We start from the raw sequence: 18876 nt of genomic DNA, 5'->3' as shown, positions 1-18876 counted from the left end.
CTGTGTTGCCCAGTCTGTGATGTTCGCATTTAAACATTTTCCCAACCATGGGAATCAGTTTCATAAACACCAGCTAAGCAGTGCTGCTTCCAAGATAAACTATATGGGTTGATGGGGCTTTCTCAGGTTGATTTAATCAGTTGTTTCATTTCCCATTTTCACTGAGGTTTCGATATTCTGGAGTCAGTCAATAATTTCAAATATCATTTATGTGGCAAAATTGCTTGTTGATCTTCATATTTATAAGATAAATATTTGGGACATGTTTGTACAGAGGCTAAGAGGTTCAGGATGGAATGTTTGAATTTAAGTATTTTAGGGTTCAAGACTACATGTCATGAGGCTCATCACAGTGGGTCTCTTTGAAGTGTTATCCACATGGATCCAAAACAAAATTCTAAAATAGGTTTCTATCTACTGATAAACTTTTACTGACTTAACTTTAAAGATATTTCCTGGCTATTTGCTTAATATATATTTGCTATATATATGCATATATATTCATTAATATTTTGGATGATTTATATTTCTCAAATTTACTAGTCATGTATATTTTTAGCTTATAATCTGATAAAATCAAACTAATAGTTTTAAAGTCTCTGTTTAAAAACTTTGGCATTATTTCAGCATTTGCATTAAATTCTGTACTACTTAGGTGGTCTAAGAATACATGTACAAGCTATCTCTACCTTAGACAGGCTATCCCAAATATTCTTAAATAAAATTATATTTTAAAAAATTTCTCCTTTTTGATGTGGGATTGGCAGTTGCCTAGTTTCGGATAGATTATAAAGTGTTCTGGCTCCTCTGTAGTTTTCCTAGGAAAAGGAACCCATTGATTACAGACGAACCCACATCATTGGCTAAGTGTTCATTAAGTCATTGTTATATGTTCATTCTGGCAAATACTTGGGGAAAATAAGCTAAGGTGCCCCTTTTATTTTGGATTTGGTGTTCATTCTCTCAATTTATCTTTTTTGTGTTGGTATTAGGAGCTTTAGTCTTTGAATTCTGGGCACCTTTTCAGGTTCACAATATGTATCTTCCAAGTTTTTAGAGTTTTAAGTAACTGAAATATATAAATGAATCTTTAGGATTCTAGTCATCATCAAGCTGTGGTTTAATTTCTTTCAATAGTAGAAAATATATTTCATGTTCCAAAATGATGACAACCTCAGTCTATTTAGATTACACATTTCCAAATTAGGACAACTATTTTAAATATTGTGAATGAATTATTTTTGCAATAGAATTATGAAGACAACTTCTATATTGATTTTGTTTCAGGGAATAAATGGGCTATAGAATGTAACGCTTAACAGTTTAGGTATTATTTAAAATTCAAAGCCATGTCTCATTAGGAAGCATAAACTCCTTCATTATTAATGGAGACTTAAAATGTTGCATTTCATATAAAACTAGTAGAAGGACTGTTTGCATAAGCACATGGAAAAGAGTACCTTGATAATTTCATAAGCAATGTCCTATTTAAATCTATCTTTCTTTCCTGTAGCTAACTTCTCCCACTACCTCTGAGCAGCTTGCTCATAAACCACCTGCTTTCTCATTTGTTTCTCCAACTAATCAGAAAACGCCACCTGTCCCAGCTAACGTCAGAGGAACCACTGTGCTAGAGGAGTTTCACACTCGCAGGCTGGATGTCACTGGGGCCTCCGAGGAAGAAACAACTACGTATTTTCACACTACTGCTCCCGATTCCCCCCTTTCTGCATGGAAGGGCGCTTCGACATTAGTATTTTCTTCTTCCGCCCAACTGCCAGGTTCTAGTCTATGTGGCTCAAATGTCGCTGATCACACACGTGGGCTGGCACCGGAGGCCCAGAAGGAAATGTCGACTTTGAATGTCCTTAATCCCAGGGAAGATGTGAGAACCTCTCCTTCGCCTGTCTCTGGTGCTTCTCTGACTGCACCTTCAGCTTCTTACATACCAGTCCGCATTGTCATGCACTCACTCTCCCCAAGTCCCAAACCACTTACCTCCTCTTCCCATGGCTCTTTGTCTACTGTCTGTAGCCAAATGTCATCCAGTGGAAATCTTTCAAAGTCAGGGCTGAAGTCCCCAGTACCCTCTCGGCTTTCTCTGCTCACTGCTATTCTCAAGTCAAACCCTTCTCACCAAAGGCCTTTATCCCCTGCATCCTGCCCAACCTTCTCCCTCAATTCCCTGGCTTCTTCTACTCTTACACTTGATCAAAAGGTAAAGCAAACTCCACCCACACCCAAGAAATCTCTCTCAAGTTGCTCATTGACAGTTGGGTCTGCAGAGCAAGAACACCAGCCTTCTGCAGAGAGCCACCAACCCAGCCACCTCCCTTTCTTTTCCAAGACTACTCTACTTTCTCAGGCACACCCCCTCTCTCCACCAGCACTGGCTCGTAGCAGTTATGCTTCTACCGATGTAGAGAAAATAGCAGGAAGCAAACTGAGGAGCAGTACAACCCCACCCCAATTACAGACTGATACATTCAGTCTTGCTGATGGCCCTTCTGTTACACCAGGCTTGTCCCCTCTTTCTTCTTCCAATGGCAGAAAGGATGATGACCTCAGGGCTCCAGAAAAGAACAAGGATATTTTTATACACCCTTCTACCTTATTGTCTTCTACACTACCTGTTGATGAGAGCTCGGCCCCTTCCTCTTCAGGGAAATGTTTCCACCCTTCCCCAGCCCTCTCAGACCTGATAGATAGATCCAAAAGAGCATGCTCCCAACAACACCCAGGCCAGCGGCCAAGCCCTTCAGCTCTTACTACTCCTCCACTCACCAGGGCTGGCTCAGCTTCTCATCCCCTCTCAGGGTACTCTATGCTCCCTCCCAAGACTTCACTCACCCAGGCACTTCAGCCTAGTCCTTCAGCACTGCACCAGAGTTGTACGAGTGCTACATGTCCTTCAAGAACTGGGATGCCTGAAAGTACAGCATCCAACCACAGCTCACATGTTTCAACTCCATCACTTCCTGTCTGTCTAACAAGAACGAAGGAGCTGCTCTCACCTTGTGCCATGTCCATGTCAACAGGCCCTGAAAATAAGAAGCCCAAGGTATTTTTTGCTTGTTGCATGCTTATTTTGAAATAGAGGGGGAAAGTCAATAATTATTATATCCATCCTATGACTATGACTCATGACTGTGACTTTAGGGACACACACACACACACACACACAGACATACACACATAAATATTTTTTCTAGACATGGGTTACAGCTTTGGTCCCAATTAAAAACAGCATTTTACAGTGTGCTACATTTATAATAACTTAGTAAGAAGGGTCTTGTTATCCATCAAAATACATTGTACTGACCATATAGACAGGATTAGTATTATGTATATAGTATAGGTGTAGGCACCAATTTGAAGATTTTCTATTTCTTTTGTCTTTGTTATTTATAATTCACCTTTCTTTTTCTCCCACAAGGCTGATTTTTTTCATTGCTCCCTGACTGCAAGCTATATCAAATTGGATTTTACTCTATACATAAGGCAAAATGGAATAGAAATTTTCTTTATGTGTAAAAATATTTAATTTACGATAAGCATTAAATATTTAACATCATTTAACACAGAAAGAATGAACAAACAGCATAAAAAAACAGAAATAAGAAAAAGTAATGCTGGCTTTTAAATGCTCCGTTGAATAAGAGTATGAAATAGCATTTACTTAATATGAGAGCGGAAGCATTTGAGGAGAGTCACCAAAATTCAGTCCTGCTGGAGCAGCCAGTTCTACTCTAGGGCATGGCAGCTTTCCATGTATTCTCAAATACTCAGGAATGGCTCCTGTGGCCCTCAGAATCTGATAGTTGTTAAGTGAGTGAAATAAAACTGTGGACATGCTAATGTTAGTAGTCCATGGGACTTTCAATTGAATATATGTAAATAATACAGTTTCTAGGCTTTGCAGTATCACAGACAGTAAGCTTGGTTCTGTTATTACCAGATGATAACTGGGAGGTCAAGGAAGCAGAGCAGCTCACATGATTTTATTGGTATAGCAACACATTTCAACCAAAAAAGCAGGCATTAAATATAGCATGCTTGCCACTGTACTAACTTTCTTAAGAGTGGATGTGATGATTTTAAAGAGAACTAAGAAGTACTTATTTATCTTGAAAAAAACCTTGTTAACATTTGAACATAGATGCATGATTGTGAAATTGGTGTGTCATGTACTAAAAATTGTCAATCTAATCATTTTCTGAAATTGTTGACTTGTTATTTTTTTTTTTTAATTTAAGATAGGTTCTTCCCGTGTAGATCAGGGTGGCCTTGAACTGGAAATCCCTGCTTGAGCTTCCCCAGTGCAGATACGCACCCCCATGATCTGCTATGGAGAATCATTCTTTAATGCTTTCTTGATGTTCTGGCTTGGTTTTAACTATGGTGATAAAACACCATGACCAAAAGCAATGTGGGGGACAGGGTTATTTCACCTTACAGTTTACGGTCCATTATGAAGGGGAATTGGGACAGGAAGTTGGGTAAGCATTTGGACAGAGACCAAGGAGGCATGCTACTTACTGGCTTGTTCCCTTTGGTTGCTCAGCTTGAGTTTTATACATTCTAAGATTACCCCCTTTCTAGAGACAGCGCCACTCAGAGTGGGTGAGTCCTCCCACATCAATCATTAATAAAATAAAACGTCCCACAGAGTTGCCTACTGTCCAATGTGATGGAGGCAATTTCTTGTTGAGATTTCCTCTTTACAGATGGCCTGAGCTTGTGTCGAGTTGACAAAAACTAGCCAGCCCTCTTGCCATCCCCTTAAGTTACTCATTACTCTTTGTGAAAAGTTATTTCACCACAGAAGCTTGTTCAAAGAGGTTCTATTTGTGCTCCAGTGTGCTTTGTTCACATTGTATCCTATCATGGATGTATCAGTGTTTGATGAGGATGATCCTGAAAAGCTTCTGATAAATTAAAGGCCTGTATGTCAAAGACCTACTTTCCCTTGGTTTTCTTCATGCTCTCAGTTTTGAAGAATTCTCAGCACTAGCTTTCTATGTTTAGTTTTCCTGATTTCTAGTTAAGGAACCTGTACTTTATAGATGTATTTGTTGACATTGGTGATCATGAAAATTACAGTAACTATTTGCCTATCAGTCAAAATATTAGCCTACTCCTTTTTTACAAAACATTTTAATACACAAATCCAACATTTCTGCCAAGAAGATGTTTCTGAGACACAATCTTCTCATCTTTAGTTTTTATCTCCTTCTTATTATTGTATTTCTATAGTTTAAAATTTGAAAAACCAACTCACATTTTATTACAAATTCCCATTCTTGGGAGTTATGTCTTGAGTACAGAAATTCATTCAAATTGACACAATCAGAGATGAACTGCATTCCAATTTTGTTTTTGTATCTGACTGTTTTGTTTAAATTGGTGCAATTATTTCACAGAAGGCAAAGCTGAAATAGAGAAAAGCTCTGAGATATCAAAGACTTTTTTTGCTTTCATGAGTTGTTTCTTGCCTCAGTCCTTCTAGGGTGGTGCAAAATGATCAAAGTAATCCAAGCAACGTGCTCTTTTGAAGCAAAAATAAGTAAATACGCAAATAAATAAATAAACAAATAAATGTTCAGATTTATTTAAGCGTTATACACCAAATATATAGGGGTTCCACAAACATAGGTACTCAACAAATTGAAATAGTAATGCCTAAAAGAAATCAGTTCAAAATCTGGGTTCTACCTACTATCCTTTGATATTAAAATAGATTGGAATGGCTAGAATATGCTGAACTAAATTCAGATAAAAAACAGGTTTGAAGCTCCTTTGTCATTGTCCAACTTGTATTACATTAATATGGCATAATTGACATGCTAATTTCAGGTGTTGCTTTAAAATATTCTGGTTTGTGTTCATGGCCCTGGATAGGATGGGCATCTCCCCGAGTATTCTCTGGCCAACTTCTGTATTGTTTGAGACACTTTTCCCCTTAGGGAAATGGGGATACAATATTCATCCAAGGTTGTGTTTGGGCTCCAAATATAATTGATTATCATTTTTAAAATAGTTTGATTATTTTCCCTCCTAGTGTGCTGCCATGGAATTTTACATAGACTTGGAGAGTGTCTTATATCAACATCCCATCTAATCTAGTACTCACTGAAAATGGTTTCAACTTTCTTCCAAATGAGTGCTTCTGATGGTCTGGCTTAAAGCTATTTGGACTCAGCTTGTTTACAGGATCAGTTGGAGCTTTTAGTGCTTCATGAGGCTTTATAGCCTGGGTCCTATTTATTAAACTCTCATTCCTTTAAGGCATCAAAATATTTCCAATTTTGTTATACTGGAAACTTGGTGCGGTAGGCAGGCTATAACTTCTTTCCCCATTTTGGAGAGCCAAATATGACTTCAGAAAGGAGTGATAGGAAACATGAGCCAAAAATTTAATCTGGGTCACTCATTCAATAAGCACTTACTGCTGTTCTCTATACACTTTGCTAAGAAAAGTTAAAAAAAAAAAAAAAAAAGCAAAGAAAGCTTGCATTCTGTGGTGGAAGAGAATTCATATTCCAAGTTTAATGTTGATTAACTTCTTAGAGAGTGGAAAGTAGTATGGAGAAAAATATAGCCCAGTAAAGTCACTACAGAAAGGGGCTCTGTCTCAGATCTGTGTCAGATTGCTGGAATATGTTTCTTTGAGAAGTTATCTCTTTATTAATGGATAGCAAGTCTCATTTGTTATATATAATGGATTTATGTTATATATGATAAGTAAGTTATATATAATGGATAACAAGTCTCTTTACTTTGTAGTGGTTCTCAGCCTGTGGGTTGTGACCACTTTGAGGAAGTTAAATGACCCTTTCACGGGGGTCACCTAAGAACATACAAAAACACAGATATTTATATTATAACATGACAGCAGCAAAATTACAGTTATGAAGTAGCAACAAAAATAATTTTATGGCTGTCACCATAATGCTATGGGATCACTACAACATGAGGAACTGTATTAAAGGGTCACAACATTGGAAAGTTTGAGTACTATATCATGCAAGAGGTGTGTGATGAAGAAAACCCCCAAGGCTAAAGAGTTCTTGATTGACACGTAGAGGAAACATGTGCTTGGGCATGTAGTGAGCTAGAAGATGCTGAAGGTGCTAGAGTAAGAGGGGCTGGATGCCATGTTCCACTCTGAAGTCCTTGATTTTTACTTTGAGGAAGACAGGAAGCTTGTGTTTTGTTTTAATTGAAGTTTTAAATTTTGCTTTTGAAAAATTTCATAGAAATAGAGTTATTTACATTGTTTCACATCTTTCTTCCTCACTATGACTCTTATATTCCCCTACTCCCTCTTAAATTACTGACACCTTATTAAGTATCGTGTGTGTGTGTGTGTGTGTGTGTGTGTGTGTGTGTGTGTGTGTGTACATAGTTGGGTTTAGGGCTGACATACATAACAGAGGACATATTCCTGAAGAAAACAGTTATCCCTCTTTCAGTAACCAGTAACCATTGATTGGCTATAGTTCTTCATCTAGAGGTGTAGTCTTCTGTTAATTTTCCTAATCCATGTTGTCATGCTCACTAGTATTTAAACAACAACATTTATATTTCATGGGAGTGACTTCCCTGTTATGTCAAGTAGATACAGTTTAACAACAGGCATCCTTGTCCTCCAGCTCTTACACTTTTTCCACCCCTTCTGCAGTGTTCCTTGAGCCTTAAGATATAGGGGCTGCATCGCAGATGCAGGAATTAGGGTTGGGCTCCCCATGGTCACTTACAAGCTGCATTTTGACTAGTTATAGATCTCGAATAGCTTCCATATGCTTCATAAAGAACCTTCTTTGATGAATGGTGAGAGCTATACTTCACTGTGGGTATAATATTACATAGTTAGAATACATGTAGAAATTATACTTTCTTAAGAAAATGTCAGTTGGTTCTCCTCTATGGTCTATGACCCTAGGGTAGTTGGCTAGGTTTACAGTACGAGGCATGGATTCTATCTCGAAAGCCTGTGTCTACTTAGACAGCTGCTGGTTACCTCTTGGATAAAAGTGCTACTATTGTGCCATTGGTAATATCTCACTTGGCTGGTCATTAGATTTGCAATATACAAGGCTGGGTAGGACTATTGGTTGCTTTTCTCTATTGGCAGCTTCCATAACACTTTTGGATATTATGAGAGTCGGTTCTCAAAGATGAAGCTTCTAGTTCCAGCTCAATTCTTTCAAGTACTCTGTCTGAAGGGTGTATGGTCTTCTCCAATAGGATTTTATTTTCAGGTTCTTGAAGGCTCTTGGTGACACAATACTGATTGGTGTATAAAGAAAGGAATATACAAGGGTAGAAAAGGAAGTAAAGAGACCCTGGAAGGTGATTATAACTTTATAGGTAAGTCATGGTCAAGCACAGAAGTGAAAGTGAAGGTGTTTGTCTAGATTTTGAAAGTTGTATGACTTTTAGCAATCATCAAAACCATTGTATGGAATGTTAAACTTTTATGACTTCCTGTTTTTTCCTCCTTTTCTGTCACTATCTTTTTTTGCACCCTTAATTAGTTTTCTGTGATTTTAGGAGACTAATTACTTCCCATAATTCTCTTATCCTTACTTCCTGTCTCTTCCAACTCAATACTGAATATTTTTGTCTCCTATTTTTTGACTTTTCTCCAGATGAACCCTGAATTGTTCTTAGTGATACATCACATCCATGTGTCAGTAGTTGACAAAAGCTTCTTTTTTTCATCCTAGGGGAGTGCTGGCTTTTTAATTGTGGAGCTATTCAACTTAATTTAAGAGGAAACTTTTTATTTTTCTTTCTGACTTTGTGTGTGTGTGTGTGTGTGTGTGTTATGTAATCTTGAGTACATGTGTGTGATGTAATTTCTGTGTGGGTATATATGTATATTTATGTGTGATATAATCATGTGTGTATATGTGTACTCATCTGTCATGTACATCTGTAGGTCAGATGTTGATAAGGTTACATTTTTTCTAATTGTCTCTGTACCATGTATTTTGTGACATGATTTCTTGTTGAACTTGGATCTCAATGTTTCAAGTAGTCAGGCTGTCCAGTGAGTCCTCAGGATCTGCTTGTAACTGCCCCCTCCCCAAGTGGTTGGGTTAGAGAGGTGTGTAGCCACACCTGACTTTTTGCATGGATACTGGGAATCCAAACTCAGTTTCTTCTGATTGAATAACAAGAACTTTACTGAATGAGCCATTTTACCAGCCCAGAAAAAACTTAAAAAAAAAAAATGAAAAAAAGAAGACAGTAATCCAAGTTCATGACTTAAATGTTACAATATCACGTCTAGAAGGAAGACAAAGCTGGGTGTGGTGGTGTACACATTTAATCCAGCAATCACTCTGAAGGCAGAGGCAGGCAGATTTATGGAACTTCTGGGTCAGCCAGGACTGCAGAGAGAGACTATGTCTCAAATAAAAAACAAGACAAAAAAAATATAACACTTTGTTAAGCACAGGTCTTTATAGATTTTGACAGTTCTTCCTTGACTGTAACATTCTGGTAGAAATGCAGACAGTCTAAAGAGATGCTTGTGTCTCTCTTCTGATGATCAGACTACTGAAATAAGGGATCCTAAAAAAATATGGAATTTTCTCAGGAATATCATGCTGAAAGAAAGAGAAGACAGAAGCCTGGTGTTAGCCAGAAGGATAAATTATCTCTGGGAAAATGTTCACACAGTTCTGACAACTTGTCAGAAAAACTTGCAGGAGAGACTAGAGCTCAAGCAATGATGGGTAGGGTACATCTGAACCAGGACTGCTTAGCTGTGTAGATGCTGCTTATCATTTGCTTAAGTCTGAACTTCATGTCAAAGGCCCCAAAACAAACTTGGGCACCATTGGGCATCTTTTATTTCTAGTATGATCACATTAAATAAATATTTTTCCTTTGTTTTTCACTATTTTTTATTTGTTGAATTGACTTTTAAGGAGGTTAGGATGCAAAGCCTACCTTGCCAGGTCTGCCAAGGTCCAGGGTCTGTAGTAATACCAATTCTGCCTATTCAGTTATCAGGATCATTATAGATTGTGTTTCCCAGCATTCCAGAAATAATATGGAAGGTGTGGCTCTGAAATGTGGTTGCCCTTTTGTCTCAGATCTAACATTACCAAGGTAATGACTTGCAATTTGGGTGTGGTCCTGGAAAATCAAGAAGTGAAAGTTTGTTTCAGAATCTCTTCAAACTCATAGATCTGATCATTGTTGTAATAAGAATTTACATCAAAGACTTCATGATGTTGCTAATAAGAGGTTGTGCTTCTGAAAGTATAACTGCCAATCTAGTTCTCAAGAAATAGAACCTGGTTTATTTGTTATGTTGTTGGCTTTTATGACTAGATTCTGTGGAGAAACTGCAGGTACTAGCCCTCTCTCTGGCAAGTTATCTGCTATTGTCTTCTCTAGAACAGTTTAGATTTATACCAAAAATTTCAGATTCATACCAATGAACTTTGCATATTACATAGAAGCCATGGAATGCTGGGAAGAAATAAGTTCCACATTAGAACAAAGAACTCCATGTTAAAATCTAACAATATAAAGAAAACTCAGAGGAAAAATATTGAATGTGATAAGCATCTTTTACCTCAGTAAGCATGACTTTTCAGATTGAAAATTTGGGAAAAGCACTTATTTGAGAGAAGTACTGTGTATCACAGAGTAGCTATTCAAGAGGTAATTATTGAATGAACCCATTAGTTGAATTCTACATCCAGAAAGATTGACAGGATGTTCTAGTATCAACCACACTGAGAGAACCCAGTAGTAAGAACTTTTCGTTTTTCATGTCTGTCTTGGACAATGATAACACATCTAACAAAAATGGCTCATGAAATAATATAAAAATTCGTATCTACACAATTTAAAACAAGAAAACAACTATCTGATAAGAAACTAAATAAAAATAACATTCAAAGTCTAGGATATATCATTTGACCTCAGATTTTCTTGATGAGTCTTTAGCTTCAGGGTTCTATAAATGTATGCTATTTTCTCTGTTGTTCATAAAGAAATTGCATTTTATTCTAAATCCTTACCTAGATACATTGTTTCCTATAGGTGACAGCATTGCAGGATTAATTTAGATACTATGGCAAGAAGTGACCTCAGGTATCCACCAGGATTGTCCCTCATGGAGGAGGTGAGAGTAGAGGACCCAGGAGAGTTGAATGCTTACAAAGGATCAGAAAGCTACTGCTTCTTAGAGAAGAGAGGAATTTGGAGAAAAGAATGTAGCAGATAAAAAAAGCAGAGTTTATTCCCCAATGAGAGTGCTCATATTCAGAGGTCTTTGTGTGTGTTTTGTTGAGTCTGTTTTTATTTTTATATAAAAATATGGATGTATTTGTGAATAGACATGAACTTGTGTGTGCATTTAAATAAGTGCATTTATTTGCATCTGAGTATGTGTAAGTGAGGGTTGTGATTGATAGGCTACAGTGGCTTTCTGACATCCTGGCTTTGGGTTGCTAATTCCACTCTAGCTAATGTAACAAACAAAAAGAGAAGGAAGAAAACAGTAATAAAGAATGATTTTGGCATTCAGCTGTACACTGCTGTTTTTCCTCTAGGTGTGTCACTAAATCTATCACTTTCTTCAGCTCCTTCCTAGGAAAACGGATGTACTAGACTCAGCATCATTATACAAGTTTAACCAAGTTTATTGTAATTACGTTTTTAATAAAATATTTTCCACAATATATGCTGATCATACTTTTCCCATCTTGCAACTCCTAGATTCTTCCTACATCCCTACTCACCCAGCTCTATACCCTATCTCTCTCTAAGAAAACCCAAACAGACGAACAAATAACCAACCAACCAACCAACCAACCAACCAACCAACCAACCAACCAAAAATCCCCAAAGAAACAAACCCCACGAAAAACCACAGTTGGAAACCATAATATACAAGCAAAAGACCAATGAAACAAACAAACAAACAAACAAACAAACAAACAAACAAAGGCTAAACAAAGAAATTTGAGGCAAATTGTCTGCAAAAAAATCACTGAGGTTTTGTGTGTGTGTGTGTTGGTCATGTACTTACTGATGGGCATAGAACTTACTCTAAAGTGTGTTTAGTATATACATTGAGAGTTTATTAGAAGGAAAAAAACCCTTCTTCGTAAGCAGGTCTCAGTTGCAGATAGTTTCTTGGTTAGGGTTGGTATCCAATATCTACTTTCTACTGTCAGTCTTGGAAACCTGTCTAACTTGAACTTGCGCAGGCTCTAAACATGTTGTTTCAGGCTCTGGGAGTTCATATGTATATTAGCATATTTCTATTGTGTCTAGGGTATGCTTAGTGTCATCTATTTCCTTTGGCTCTTAGATTCTTTACATATCCTCTTCTATATAACTTCCTGAGCCTTGAGACGAGGGGTTTGATGAAGACATTCCACTTAGGACTGAGTGTTCCAAAATCTCTTGTTCTTTGCTCACTGTTCATCTGTATCTATGTTAGTTCCATCTATTGCAAGAGGAAGCACCTTTGATGTTGGCTGAGAAAGCCACTAATTAGAAAATAAGTAGTAGTAATTTTATTGTAATGTTTTTTTTAATAGAATCATAGCATTTGGTATTTCTTTAAACCCATGGCAAACCAGTCTAAAGTTTGTGTCTACCTGAGAAGTGTCAGGTATGGGCTTCATCTCTTGGAAATGTCCTTAAATCAAATCAAACAGTGATTGGTTACTCACGCAATGTTTGTACCACTATTCTAGCAGTATATCTTCAGACAAGTCACCATTGTAGAGCACAGGGTTTGTAGCTAATTGATGGTTACCTTTCTTTTCTGGTATGTGCAGAGTACTTTGCAGTACCATGAACACTAGCTGGTGTAGCAGGTAGTTCTGATGCTAAGGTCCTGTTCCCCAACTGGTTCTTGATTGATCAATAAAGATATCAGCAACCAATGACTGAGGATAAGGCAGGATACTTAGAGTTGTGTAGTAGGATGAATCCAGAGAACGGGGGTGGGGGGGTGGGGAGGGGCAGGAATAAAAAGACAATATCAGCAGGAGGTAAAGTCAACCAGTCATGTAAGTTTTCCATTGCAGTGGCTAAAGGATAATTTATCCAATTATGCCTGGGGTGGCAGTGGAGGCTCAGGAGTATCCAGTCATTGAGTTAGCAAAACATTTTAAGATTAACTGGTGTGTGTGTGTGTGTGTGTGTGTGTGTGTGCTTTAACCATGGATCCAAGGTAATCTGGGTGGGGGCTGGTAGTTCTGTCTGCACAGAACTTAAAGCAGGGTAACAAAAATACACACTACAAGTCAGTATGGGTCAAGCCTCTAGTTAGGCAATAGATCAACTTTTATATGTTCAAGGAGATACGTAAGCATTGTCATCAGCAATAGGATTGTATCAACTGTCTGTTTGAGGAGAGAAACCAATATCCTTGGAATTTGGGGCTTTCCATTGGGCCCGTTTGGCCAATGACTCAACTAGATTTAACTCATTCCTGGCATAAGAGGCTTTATTTGGTGGTGAACAATGTTTAGCTGGGGCATTGTCTTCCCCATTATTTGCTTACTTCACTTAGATTTCTCCAATCCTAGTTTTACATATGGACCCCAAATGGTCCTTAGTTTTAGTTAATTCTCCACTTCACATTCCCTTCCTTCCCCCTTTCTTCCAACCCTTTAACTTTTATAATTCATTCATTGAGCCTTCTACCTCTCTGTAACTATATATTCTATGTCCTTGTAGTCTTTATGTTTTGACAACTCCAGTTTTTATTTGTTAAGACTTTGGTTTGCTTTTCAAGAAACTGAGGCAGCTTGAAGTGCTATGCCATGTCCCTGCTGGCTATGAGCTACTGGGGGAGCTGCCTCAGGTATGAAATTTGGTATCATAGGAGTCTTGAATTTGAATAATCAACCCAAGACCAGAATAAGATGAAATCGAGGCTTCTAATATTGAATTTTATTTCATTCCAGTTTCCACAGCTCCATTAATCTTTAGTTTTCCCAAACAACTCACATAGCTCTGTTTGAATTAGAGCTCAGAATGTGTTAAATTTCCTTTGTTAATATCACTGATTAGAAGCAGAATTATTTATAATATTAAATATAAGATTAGAACCAAGAGATTGGGCCCCATTTCTACTATGGTATTAAATTTCTGATATTACTTATTTATTGGACAAATTGTGATGTTAAAAACTGCATTTAGCTAGGTATAAAGGTCTATGTAGCAATTCTACTACTTAGGAGGGGGAGGCAGGAAGAGCATGGATTTCAGGCCATCTTGAACTACATACAGAGGTCAACTACATACAGAGGTTATATAAAGAGACCTTGCCTAAAGTTTTCACTTAAACCAACCTGAAACTGCTGCCAAATTTTGTGTATTATAACCTTTGTTTTGAAGAATGATGCGAATATGTATCAAGAGCTCAATTAAATGATTGCCATACTTACTACTAATAGCTATGTACAGAGAAAAATATTTTTCTGAAAACCCAACAGAACTCTTAACCCATTTATAAAATTCTACTTCTCTGAAAAAATACACTTAGTAAGATATTTATATATAACATTGTGGAGATGCTGTTTAGAATTTGTAGGCTAACATATTATGGTGTTTATTGACCTATCAATCTAATAAAAGATTAACATGATGGACTATTTTTTTTTTGCTGAAATATGCTGTGGAAAATAACCTATTTCTTCACCTGATAATGTGTCATTTAACTTGATAGACCTACCTACAGTTATGTCTTATTCTTCTTCCTTTTCATCTCCATTCTTGCTTTTTGGTTACTCATTCTAGCAATACAAGACCAAGTCAAGCTACAAGGCTTTTGCAGCAATCCCTACAAACACATTGCTCTTGGAACAGAAGGTCAGTGTTGTTTTCAAAGCAGAGTGACAGTTGTGTTTCTAATATTCAGTTTTGTTATGTGCATAAAACTTTTCCTAAGAAAACGTATACTTTCCAGTTATTTTACTTAGATCAACACTGCTCCTAGTTCAGGATAGTGTGATGAAAGTATCTTGATTAGCACAATGGCTCACATTCTTATGATCACCAGGGCTCGAGTATTACCTCTGAGATGTCTTGTCCACTGTGAAGCAGACTTGGAGGTTTGAATCAAACTTCAACAGATCCTCCTTCTTTGGAAATTTGAAATTTTACAATATTATGTTTGAGAATTTCTACCTCTGTTTGCATAAACCAAAATCAATGGACTGTAATGGGATTATATATACAACCTGCTCATTGATTAATATCAACTTCCATTACCATGTTATGTCCACACCCAGCTATAATATCTGAATATCTGCTGTAGCAATGCAGACTCTAGCACCAGTGAAATCTCTTCATCCATGCCTGTCAACCATTGGTCCCACCCATCTCTCTTCTGATTAACACAATTCAGACTCTACCACCAGTGAAATCTCTTCATCCATGCCTGTCAACCCTTGGTCCTACCTACCCTTCTCTCTTCTGATTAACAGGAAGATTGGTGATAATACCTAATGATGAAATAGCTTTCCTATAGATCTATGTAGTTTTACTTTGCTTTTAAATATCACCAATTATGAAATTATAGGATGATATATATTTTAATAAGTTAATTACATATGTGCATGCAAAATCATATGAAGAATTCACATCAAAATCAAAGTGAAATTGTTCACCAAGTATGAGAAGCTGTTGACTTCATATGTTATTTTATGGTGATTTATTTAGGCTACTTAGTAGGTGTTGCATTAAGCTATTTTTTTTAACGTGGCTAGTTATAGTGCTTCAAATACTGTTGCAGTCATTTGTCAAATGTTAACTGATTGTTAGCCTGGTGGAATTTTGATAACAGATTTATGAATATCCAATCTTATTTTCTTCTAATGATACAGAAATTGAAGTCTTTGTATGATAGCTAAAAAGTAGGAACTATGTGGAAAATGTTGCACAGCACAAGCTCAACATTAAATGTGTAACTTTTTTGTAGCCTGTGTTTATGGTAATAATCCCAGATTATCCACATGTAGTCTAAACTCTGAGTTCTGCATTGATCTGCATGGCCATCTGCTGGAGAAACAGCTGAGAGTTGGTCTCTAGCTCCTTTTTCAACTTTTTATCTTTCATACCTTAATAAAAGTTAAGATAGAATTAAAGTATCAGAGTGCATGGGAAGCAACGTTTCCTTGGTTACCTATTTTCTCCCTATCCAGGGCTATCATGGCAGTGTGTAGGGATACAGACCATCTGCCAGTTTCAGGTGGCCACCTCTGAAATCTGATCATAAACATCTACCTTCAGAGATGTGGGAGAGGTTTTTCCCAGCAGTGAGGCAAAGCAGACAAACAGCCTACTGTCTCCTCTGATACATATTCCTAGTCCACTGGAGTATGAGGTGTTGCATGCTCCTATGTTAACTTCCCATGTAGAAAAATGATATTACTATCTGGAAATCTTTGAGATATGGCTCCAAGTCATGTTTGTTGTAGAACCTCAGACTTTCTAGTTTCCTTTTCCACTAATGAATTATTTGATAGGCGTGATAATCTGTTGGTCATTCAAGATGAAAATTAATTAGTTTAACTTCTAGTTTTATCACAAACCTATTTTACAAAGGTGTGTGAGGGATATTGATGCAATTTGTGCAGTTCACTCAAGATAGATTTTGTGTTATTTTAAATATAATATTACATAAGAAAATTAATATCTTATTTTGGTATGATGGGATATAAATGTCATGCTACATGACTTAAAATTTTGGTGGAACACTCTGTAGACATTTATTCTTTGACCAGCAATAAGTTTCTGTGTAAAGCTCTATTCACTGCAAACCAAACTTCCCTAATAAGTTCTGAGAGCAACGCTAATCTATGGCTATAGAGATACACATTTGGAGGACAATTTGGCATTATGTATATTTAGTAGTATCATAGTAGCAGGTTTAGCCACAGGGCTTTGATCTCCCAAACTATGAGTTCTTGGCCAAATTTTACAGTATCAAGTATCTGTTTTCTCCCATGGAATGGGCCTCAAATCCAAACAGAAAGTGACTGGACCCCCTAATAATAGTCATGTTACTATTATCCCTTGGGGATATCTTGGCATGCCATTAGGTATTAGCCATCAGAGCTGAGAAAGACTGCTGATAATCTGCCTCTCTAGCAGCCTAAGCAGTACTTCCGGTACTTTGAAAGTTATCTAGCTTTCGTTTTCAGTACCTACCTGATTTCTTTATGTCCCATGACCAAAGTGGATAATATTTTGAGTAATAGGATTTTACCTTCAAGTTCTGGAGGGTAACTGTCTTAGGGCTTTTAGTGCTGTGAAGAAGCACCTCGACTTTAGCAATTCTCATAAATGAAAACATTTGATTGAGTCTGGCTTACAATTTCAGAGGTTTAGTCCATTATCATCATGGCAGGAAGCATGGCAGCATCCAGGCAGGCACAGTTTGGGAGAATAAGGTAAGAGTTCTGCATCTTGATCTGCAGGTAGCAGAAGACTGTGTGCTACACTGGGTGTAGAGTATAGGAGACTTCAAGGTCAACCCCACAGTGACACACTTCCTTCAACAAAACCATACCTACTCCAACAAAGCCATACCTAATAGTGTCACTCCCTATGGACCAGGTATTGAAACATAAGAGTCTATGGGGCCATTCTTATTCAAAGCATCACAATGACCAAGAGCAACAAAATCACTTGCATTGTTTGGTGGTCTTTAGCACTAACAACTCAAGGGAAGGTATTCCACGGCTGCACCTTTTTATTTGGCAACCTATGACATCTGTGATGAAAATTGTCCTCTGGATAGGATAATTTCAATTAAAGTATTTTATATTCATATATATGTAGATGTGTACATATATATGTATATGTACATATGTATATATATGATCTACATATGTAATATTCTTAAACATGGAAGCTTGTCTCAATTCCTTTCTATTACATAGAATACAACTGGAAGGCTGATCCGAGAGCGTCCTTACAGTACTATTTTAGGATCCATGCTGAGGGTTGCCTTGACAATAGAACTCACATATAGAACTTGTCTCATGTGGTTCAGCAATTAAACCTCTCTCAAGACACATTATATGCACAGTATATTTTTATGCTTGGCACACTGTATAATTGGCAAATAGGATTATTTTTGGAAAATAAAGCTATTTTTAAAAACAAGATTTTCAATAAGTTAGAACTCAGCCATCCTTTGTAATGAGATGTTAAGCTCTGTAAATTATGGGATTGGCTTCAGCTCTATTACCTCTGGACAAAACTCATCAATTTCAAAAGAGTACAATTTTGTTGGCAGGCAATATAAGGTTTCTTAACTTGTCTACATTAGTTGGTCTTAATGTAGCTCCCCTAATAATTGGCTATCTCTGACATCAGTCTTGTCATTGGCTCCCTCTTTCCCTACCTGGACTGCCTGGTCTGGCCCCAGTGGGAGAGGCTACTTGATGTCTCAGCAGAGGGTGGTACCCAAGGGGTGAGCTCCTCTTTTTTGATGATAACGGGAAGGTGTAAAAGGGGGAGGAATTTGTGAGAGTAGGCAGAGAGTGAGGAGGAGGGGCTGTGATCGAGATATAAAATGAATAAATACATAAATGAATAAAAAAAATCCTTAAGTTTATACCATATTCTATTTCTAGCACTTTTTCCTATAAACATTTATGAAGGAAACATTTTTACCTATTTTTTTATTTTACCATGGCTTAATAGGAAAAGAAAATGTAAGGCATATTTTAATGAGTTAACTTCAGCATCCTTTGTTGAGGCTCCCATTAGTAATCATTTCTTTCTGTCAGATGTAAACATGGAATACCAATACATACCACCTGCTATAAACTTGGTTAAAATAAGTGACTTTGTTATACAAATTAA

General features: G+C 37.2%; 1 protein-coding gene across 31 annotated transcripts in view; it reads left to right on the top strand.

Moving 5' to 3' along the window:
- The window catches only part of Mlip (muscular LMNA interacting protein), a 314951-nt gene that overhangs the window by 189259 nt on the left and 106816 nt on the right, over nt 1-18876 (top strand). For 11 of the 31 annotated variants that reach the window (XM_076937909.1, XM_076937905.1, XM_076937893.1 and 8 more), the window contains 2 exons: nt 1514-3061; nt 14797-14868. The exons of 5 other annotated variants lie outside the window; for them this stretch is intronic. In XM_076937909.1, the coding sequence (XP_076794024.1) occupies nt 1514-3061; nt 14797-14868 (1620 nt within the window). The remainder of the gene's footprint in view (nt 1-1513; nt 3062-14796; nt 14869-18876) is intronic. 15 more of the 31 variants (XM_076937911.1, XM_076937907.1, XM_034508613.2 and 12 more) reach the window with 4 other exon arrangements.

This window comes from Arvicanthis niloticus, chromosome 7 (genome assembly GCF_011762505.2).
Source record: "Arvicanthis niloticus isolate mArvNil1 chromosome 7, mArvNil1.pat.X, whole genome shotgun sequence".
NCBI classification, from domain to species: domain Eukaryota; kingdom Metazoa; phylum Chordata; class Mammalia; order Rodentia; family Muridae; genus Arvicanthis; species Arvicanthis niloticus.
The sequence above is the reverse complement of the archived record's forward strand: the minus strand, read 5'-3'. Positions and strand labels throughout refer to the sequence as shown.